At 34.2% G+C, this 8,568-nt stretch overlaps 1 protein-coding gene across 3 annotated transcripts; it reads right to left on the bottom strand.

The window, feature by feature from the left end:
• Positions 1–525: 525 nt before the first annotated feature.
• Positions 526–6,921, bottom strand: LOC112514523 (NAC domain-containing protein 72-like). Of its 3 annotated transcripts, XR_003069414.1 has the most exons (4): positions 6,456–6,921; positions 2,944–3,105; positions 1,062–1,285; positions 526–830 (listed from the first exon to the last, which is right to left on the bottom strand). XR_003069414.1 is itself a non-coding variant. In XM_025121040.1 (3 exons), exons 1-3 carry the CDS (start codon positions 6,912–6,914, stop codon positions 1,223–1,225), a joined length of 684 nt encoding a protein of 227 aa, XP_024976808.1. In that variant the 5' UTR covers positions 6,915–6,921; the 3' UTR covers positions 526–1,222. The 3 variants fall into 3 exon arrangements, 2 of the variants coding, with proteins under 2 accessions (XP_024976808.1, XP_024976807.1); XM_025121040.1 differs by having other exon boundaries at positions 526–1,285; XM_025121039.1 differs by lacking the exons at positions 526–830; positions 1,062–1,285 and adding an exon at positions 1,434–2,088.
• Between the last annotated feature and the right edge of the window lie 1,647 nt (positions 6,922–8,568).

Here is an 8,568-nt window from a genome sequence, read left to right as displayed (position 1 = left end):
AGTAGTTGTGCTTAAACTTGGATTTTTAAGTATTTGATAAATTTATGTTTTGATTTTTGGATGATATCAATGAATTTATAAATTTATGTTTTGATCTTTGGATGGTATTAATGAATTTATATTTTGATTTTTTTTTTTTTGTTTAAGAATATCATTTGTCTTAAAAAATAAACAATAATTTATTAAACAGCACGCAGTTCATACTCAGGATTTCTGTTATTCAAACTATTGATTTATATAGAAAAATAAATAACATAAAACAAATTTATCCATACAAGATTTAATTGAAAATTTGGTAAACCACCCCTTAATTTTATTTGAAAGCATGTGGTAAGGATCTTGTTAATATAATTCATAAAGCAATTAAGATATTTCAAACCGGAAATAAATGGACGCCAAAAATCACCTCATCTTCAAGCACACTGCACACTGCACACTGCATTTATGCCAGGAGGCTGGTTGGAGTTTAAAGACCAGCAAAAATGTTATTTTAGCCTACGTATTCAAGTGTAAACATACAGATTCTTTTTGCATATTTTAAACATCTCTTCATGGGATTTACTGATCATGTTGTAAAAATACACACAAGAGATTAAGTGAACCTCAATGTTATGTATTACATAATATAAAGAATTCTTCAACATGATACACGTGTAAAAATAGTACAGGTTTAAGGAAGTAAAGCCATTTGATAGATAAACAGGTAGCATGAACAGAAGAGAAGAAAGGCAGGTGAAGCATCTGAAACCGACCGTTTTAGCAATAACATCACCATCACCGGTCTTTCCATGCAGTACTCCCTTCCATCCATGCCACCAGCATCCGCAGATCTGCTTGTCGATTCCAAAACCATACAAGATTGAAACGGTAGCATATCCATGAATTTTTGGTATTCAAATTTATGGATATTTAGGGGTCAAATGTCAGCTGACCCCAACTCTCGGGAATATATCCGCCCGAGTTTGAACCCGACCTCCTGTACGGATGACCACCATCCTACAGTTGAGGCAACACCCGGGGGACTAGATTGAAAAAAGAAAGCAAATAAGCAAACCGAATACCTTGGGAGGGCAGACTAGCCTTGTGACACCATTGTGTACAGAAAGATATGCAACGCTTTCTGTCCAGATTTTCGTGAAACCTTTCGTAGGTTTTTCAATCATAGTTTGAAGTGGACCTCCATAATGAAGCCTCATCAAGCACTTGGGATTTACTTGACAACCTAAAGTGGACGGAGAAGATCATTTAGCTCAATGAAGTCTTCTTCCAAGGCCAATGGATTCATCTGCATATATCCATGAATAAATATCATAAACTCCATATGATGTAACACTTCTATATATATATATATATATATACACATGGGTAAGGTATCATGTATTTTTAGGCTTTTCAAGTTATTTGAGTTTCATTTTCTTTTAAAAGATCCTGTTCCTAATTGAAAAGCATTTAACTTAATGGCCCATTTGGATACATACAAGTATTATCTATTATCCTAGTACCACACTCCATCAAGCACATAAATGAGAACAAAGCAGAAAAACATCAATAAATTCTTAAGAGCGTATATTCTGTACATTCGTTCTTCTCATATAATTCCAAGGCAATTGCAATTCCATGCCCTCTTTCCTGACTTCATTACAATGACAACCATAGTTACAACTGCCAGTGAGCAGAAAATACCAATGGAGGAGAGAGATTTAGATAATAATAGGTCCCTGGAGATGTTTAACTATAATTTGTAGGGTATGCATATTTATAATATTTCACTCATAATTCATAAATACACTTTGCAAGTGAAATGTTAATGCTATGGTTATGTACTTGATATTACGATTTTACAACATTATAATCGTCCCATGACTTCAATGCTTATATTATCTTCAAAATATTGTTCATATCTTCATGCATTTTAACTGTGACAAAGAAAGCTTATGAGCATGGCTGGGTTCCTATCAAGCTTCACTTGGGTTTGTTCATTCATCATTGGCTGCAAATTCAAGCCACAATTTTCCAGAGGTTCATCAGTAGAAAGTCTGCGTTCCAATAGACTAGAAAATCAGAAAGTGATTTCTGATTTCCCATGAACTGCAAATGTTGTATGATCCAATTCAGTAAGCATTTTACTTTATGTGTATGTATTTAAAGATCAGTTTCAGCATGAGAAACATTCTTTCAACAATTCTGTCTTGGATTTTTCAGGGAATGAGGAAGTAGATACTAAGGGGCTTTTTTACTAAACGCTTACCTGGTAAGTGCTTATCGGGTAATTTTTATGGCAAAGGTCAAAAATCTTACCCAGTAAGAGCAATGATAAAGATGGAGAGTCTTACCCGGTAAGAGAGGGTGAAGACTCTTACCCGGGTAAGTGCTTACCGGGTAAATTGTTGCACACGATACCATTTTGATGTAGTACAATCTTACCTGGTAAAATATATTATAGTGTTGACTCCTAACTGTAAGTGCTTATCGGATATATATCTGAGTGAACGGCCCCTAAGCCAAGCACATTTTCCATTTAATGCAATTTGCCATGATGGGAGTAAATTTAAAATTATTGGTCAATTTTTTAATGAAAATATGGAGTTAGAGCTAAAATTAGGATGCATTTCATATTTAACTCAAAACTGATCTCACAGACACAATATGAAACCCTAGTATTACAATGATAGCTCGGATGAGATTTCATGAAATTTCGACAACATGATGCTGGTAAAGACAATATGAAAAGTCACACGGCAAATAAGTAAGATTATACAAATTAGAATTAAAAATACAAAACAAAATACCATAAAATAGCATTTATTACCATCTTTGAGACAGATAAATTGACAAAAATAAGATTTTAAATACCTGCACTGCAACTAGCAGATCAGAAACTTTACCATTTGAAGTACCAAATCTTTTCAAACAAATATTATCAGCAGAACCAATTGAGCTCACCTTAACCATCCCACTTTCACTGATGAGTGCATCATCACACTGAATACCAATGTGGCGCACTGTTTTAACATTCTCACCACATGATTTCAGGACATCACTTGGGGTGTTGCTTCGGTGGTGAGATTTGGCAAACACTCGGCACAGAACATAAGAAGCTTCTGCCTGATACAGACACCAAACATACAAATAATAACATATTTGTTGATGAAAAAAGACACGAAGAGGACAAGGAATGTGAAACAGCAATGAACATGACACCATTTCCTTCTCTCTTTTTTTTCTTTACAAAAGGACATGTTGATTGGTAAATCAAACCACAATTTTCACATATGTTCACACAATACCAGGTTTTCTGAGCAGTCTACAACAAGCATCACAGCAGAAAAATATAAATAACATTCAGTGTGATTTTCTCAACTTCTTTATAGTAAAACTCACTGAATATTTTATTAGAATGAAATATTGAAATGACAAGAGGATATAGGTCATCCCTCTCCTTTAACCTAACAGGGGATCTTTTCTTTTTTCTTTCACATGTCTCATCAAATAAATAGGGGAATTCTCATTACTAAAACTAGTATAGGGAGAGAGAATTCTAATTTTATGCAAATGTGTACCTGTGTATTCAGAAATCAGAAACAAACAGGAAAGGAAACATGAACATATTAAATATTTAATCTTTCCCCTCCACACTCTTTGGTTGCTCTATCCCCCTTTGCTCATGCTTGTTTAGATATACTTCTACATTATTTGGATCATTGTTGTTCTATCTTTGGAGTTTGGAAAACATGCAATGTGTATAAACATAATTTAAATTAGCTCCGTTATATCATTTCAACCTTTCTATTACCAAATTTATTGAGTATTCTTACAACGTAGATAATCATTCATCTCATTTTCCCCCTCCTGAACTTAAATTCCTCATTACATGAATCATTTGTAGTCTTAATTACTAATTTACTATTTAATAATCTTTAGGTTATCTAATCCTCTTAAGAATTTGGGTAATTTTGAATCTGTGACTGAGGATTCCATGAATTATCTATTTAAATATCCTATGTTTGTTTACCAATTACGTTCATGCCAACAGTCCTATATATAGCCATCGCAGCTTTTGAAGTAAATATATTTCATGTAGCCATCACAGCCTCGCATCGCCAGATCTCTGCTTTGGGTGTGTTCAGTATGAAAGTGAGGAGGTAGTGGTGGTGACATGAGGGTGGCATAATGCTGTTTGTAGTAGTGAGATTGTAGAGGAGATGAAGGAAATTTATTTTGAAGAAACTAATTCTAACATATGAGAAACTAGAAGTGCAATGCTGACAATATACTTTCTTTTTTTTAGATTTTTGCTGTTTATGAAGCTAACTAATATTCCAAACACGCTCTGAGTTCAACACCAAACAGAAATTACAACCTCATTTAGTCAAGGCCCCAAAAAATAGAAACCATCAATTCTTTTTTAAGATTTTTACGGTTGCTAACATATATATTCTAAACACGATACGGGTTCACCACCAAACAGACTATTTTCGCTACATAGTTGAACTAACAACACTTGATAAAAGGCAAGGCCCCATGAAATACTGGTCAAAGGAGCACAACTGGTTTACTATTTATTTCATTGCTTTACTTTTTCATGCATAGAGATGCATCAATTTTCACTCTTGCTTCTGGTGCAGGGAAGTCTTTTGATAACCAGGTTTGAAGTTCAACATTCGAAAAGAACTTATTGGAGATAAATTTTTTACCCTTACTCCAACCAGCTTTATTTCACATGCTACTCCTACAATCTCATAATTATACAATACCAGGCTACCAGCATGTCTTTTGCTTAATGATTCACAATAAATGTGGTAGTACATTCTGTTTATCATGCCATATCATGGTCCTTGAATTACATGACATTTTGGGTTGACAAGGAAGGACAAAGAGAGGAAGTTGCAAGTTGCAGAGATGCAGATGCTTAGATGGACTTGTGGCAGACTATGTTATACAGGACACCAGACGAGATCTTCTAGGTGGAGTTGGGGCCTATCACGGATAAATTGGGAGAGGGAAGACCACGGTGGTTTGGACAAGGTCATAGGAGACTGATGGTGGCGTCGGTAAGGAAAGTAGAGAGTGTGACGATCGAGGACGTGAGGAGGAGGCCGAGGAAGGCGTGAGATGAGCAGTTAAGGATGGACATGGTTGCCTTGGACGTTTCCACAGACATGCTCTGATAGGATCTCTTGGAGACATCGGATTAGAGTAGTAGAGTTGAGTGTAGCCATGTAGGAAACTAGACCTAGTGTGACTAAGGCTAAGAAGAAGGGAGTTAGTGAAGTTAAGGTGGAACATCGGGAAGGTTAGCTGGCAAATAAGGTTGCAGGGTCCAATGATAGATGGAGAGATGTGTCTTTTTCTTTAGTTATAGTATATTTAATTATACCTATTTCGTTCGTTGCTTCTGTTTTTTCTACTGTTGACTGTTTACTAACCTTTGTTTCTATCTTTTTTTCTTCCTCCCTTCTTTGTTCCTTCTTATCTCTTCCTTTTTGTTCACACTTGTGCACAAGCCGGTGGTTTTCACATAAACAACCACTTCATCCTTTGGGGTAAATGACAGGTTTGCATTCATCCTACCATACTAAGCATGGTATTATTATTATACTATTATTCGAACCTTCACATCGAACCAAAATCATGCTAACCAAAGCTTTGGTCTTTGTGGTCATTGTCTTGATTTAATGGCTTCGGTTATACCTTCTCCATCCAATAGCAAAGTTAACACTTAACAGTCAAAATTAGTTTGAATTTGATTTGTCTAGACATGTTTGTTCATCTTTCTGGCCCATCAGGAGTACTATGTAGCATTAACTAATGTTTTCCCTCAGCAAATAGAAAAGCAATTAAACTAATCTAATTCACTTTCCTAAACCGACCAAAATTGACCTAAAACAAACTAAATGGACTTAATTTGACCTAAATGGTACTAAACAGAACAAAACTCAGAATAAGCAGCCTGAATTCAGCTAAAGCAACCTAAATGGAACAAATGAAGATATGCTACAACTATAAACCAAACCAAGCAAACTCCCTATATCCAACTCGGAAGATCCATTACTATGATGAATATAAATGCACCTTGAATATTAATGTAAATGGACTAAAAAACGATACATAAATTAATCTAAACCCATGTTGGACTGGAACTGCAAAGAAAAACCTAGATCGTGAAATAAAGTGAAGTTTAAGAAGCCATGAATCATTTGAATGAGCATAGTTTGATTTCTGAACCCCATTTCTTTGGCATCAAAATCGAAGACCACTCTCGATGCGTAGCAGTTTTAAAACAGCACACGGCAATGGCGATGAATTTGATCACTATTTCACGGATGAATTCAGTTCCTCAACACAAAAACCACATATAATTCGCTATTCATACAAACACCAACAAATTAAGACTTGCATAGAACAGATTAATGCATTCAAAGTAGAACAAAAAGAGGCATGTGTAGAAGTATTACCATTTTTTGATCAACCAACGCATATTCGTACATGATCCACTTGGTCCTCACAGCAGTCTTGGGCGAATCACCCAAATAAAACACAAAAGTCTTCCGCGTCCCCAGCACAACCCCTTGTACACCCGCACCCACTATATCCTTCACCGAACCACTCCGTTTCCAAATCCCGCCACCGGCTCGTCTCTTCTCCCCTCTTCCTCTCTTAACCCTAGGCATGGCCGCGAAACAATACCAATGCTTGCGCTTCCCTTCACGCCCAAACAAAAAGCAGGCCCTCCCCGGCAAATCGAATGGTTCGAAACGATACAGATCGATCTCCTCAATTAAGTTGGATCCGAGATGATCACCACTGTTTTTGAGGGCAAGGTAGTGACAGACGAGCTCTTCTTCTGAAGGAAAGAATTGGCAGCCAGGTGGAAGAGGTAAGAAGGCAGGGTTAGGGTTCATCGAGTCGTCCATCTTGTCGGTGAGATTTTGTTGCTCGTAAGGAGGGCTTCGTTTATATGACGATGAAATCAGCGTGTTCCATACGCCACTTGTACAGTGGAAGTCCTCCTTGTCCTGTGTAATCTGAGCGTCATTTGGATGATTTGATCTCACGGTTGAGAAGGGTTTTTTAAGTTTTTCATTTATTTAAGATTTTTATTAAATCTTTTTTAGAAAGAAAAGTTTAATTGTAAACCGATTTCCGGTTATAAGTTGGAGGATAAAGGAGAGTATCACAAGTGTTTCTAGCGTACATATTCAGTATGAATTAATGAAAATAAACGTTCATAAACTATTCATAATGAATAATATACGATCATGATCCATATTTTAATTTGATTCATTATTAACGATAAAAATACACATTTATCATGAATGATACATTATTTATGATGAATAACCTATGAATGTATGAGACACGTGTCATGATTGTTTTTGTCCCCAGTTGATAAAAAACTCTTAAAAACTCATTTTTTATGCGTAAAATACTGTTTATTAATGCATATTACTTAAACTCAAGATTGCAAGTAAATTGTGCGTAAGTACAATTTATTAAAGCTCCATATTTGAATTCGTAAAACGAACTGCAGATAAACATAATCAAATACAGGATAAACATCTCATTTTAAATATAAAAAATCTAAAATATAATTAGGATAATAATTGAGTTCTAACAAAATATTTAATTATTATCTTTATAAAATTTATATTATTAAACTAAAAATAAATTACTTCATTATTAAACTTAAATTAAATTATAATAAAAATTAATAAATTAAATAAGTTACATAAAAAATGAGAACTTTTAAATAGTTGATTTGATATTAACATTGATATTTTTTTTTTCAAATTTATATTTTATTCAAAAATAAAATCATTATTGTTTTCTTAAAAACACATAATCTATATTATATTATAAAGCATTTGACAAAAACTCTTAAAAATCACTTTTTATACGTGAAATATTGTTTATTAATGCATCTATACTATATTATCTATATCTATACTATATTATAAAGCATTTGACAAAAACCTTTAAAAACCATTTTTTATGCATAAAGTACTGTTTATTAATGCATATTACTTAAACTCAAGATTACAAGTAGATTATGCGTAAGTACAACTTATTAAAGCTTCACCTATGAATTTATGTAACTAACTGCAGATAAACATATTCAAATACAGAATAAACATCTCATTTTAAATATAAAAAATCTAAAATATAATTAGAACGATTGTTGTTGTCTTGTCCTTATGCACACAAAGGACAAAACTCATACCCCTACGAAAGTTAGTACGATACGGAGCTGATTAGTCGACTCTTTGTCCACCAACTTTAGGTAAGGATGTCTGCTCATAAATAGTGCTTTTTGTACTATTCACTGTAACAAAGAACAAGCATTCCTCTTAAGGCTTGACACGCACTCTAACCCTACTGATAACTCTCATTTTGTTAGAGTTATTTGTTGTTCTATACCCCTATTTTATTGTATCTTTGGTACCCATTTTGCTCATATTCTATATTTTTGGTCCAAAATATGTTAAGAGGTGATGAAAGGTTAAGAATTTAATTATTGTCTAAAAAACTCTTTATTGTTGGTAAATTTGGCATCTAGTTGGATTTGAA

Source organism: Cynara cardunculus (assembly GCF_001531365.2).
Source record: "Cynara cardunculus var. scolymus isolate 2C chromosome LG 6, CcrdV1, whole genome shotgun sequence".
NCBI classification, from domain to species: Eukaryota; Viridiplantae; Streptophyta; class Magnoliopsida; order Asterales; family Asteraceae; genus Cynara; species Cynara cardunculus.
Note: the sequence above shows the minus strand (reverse complement) of the source record. Positions and strands in the feature narration are given on the sequence as shown.

Excerpts from the sequence above, each read along its gene's own strand:
- LOC112514523 (XM_025121039.1), bottom strand. The coding sequence starts at position 6,914 with ATGGACGACTCGATGAACCCTAACCCTGCCTTCTTACCTCTTCCACCT. Across the intron at positions 3,106-6,455 it reads CGTTGGTTGATCAAAAAATG|GCAGAAGCTTCTTATGTTCT; the intron begins GTAATACTTCTA and ends TGTCTGTATCAG. Across the intron at positions 2,089-2,943 it reads GTGAAAGTGGGATGGTTAAG|TTCATGGGAAATCAGAAATC; the intron begins GTGAGCTCAATT and ends CAACATTTGCAG.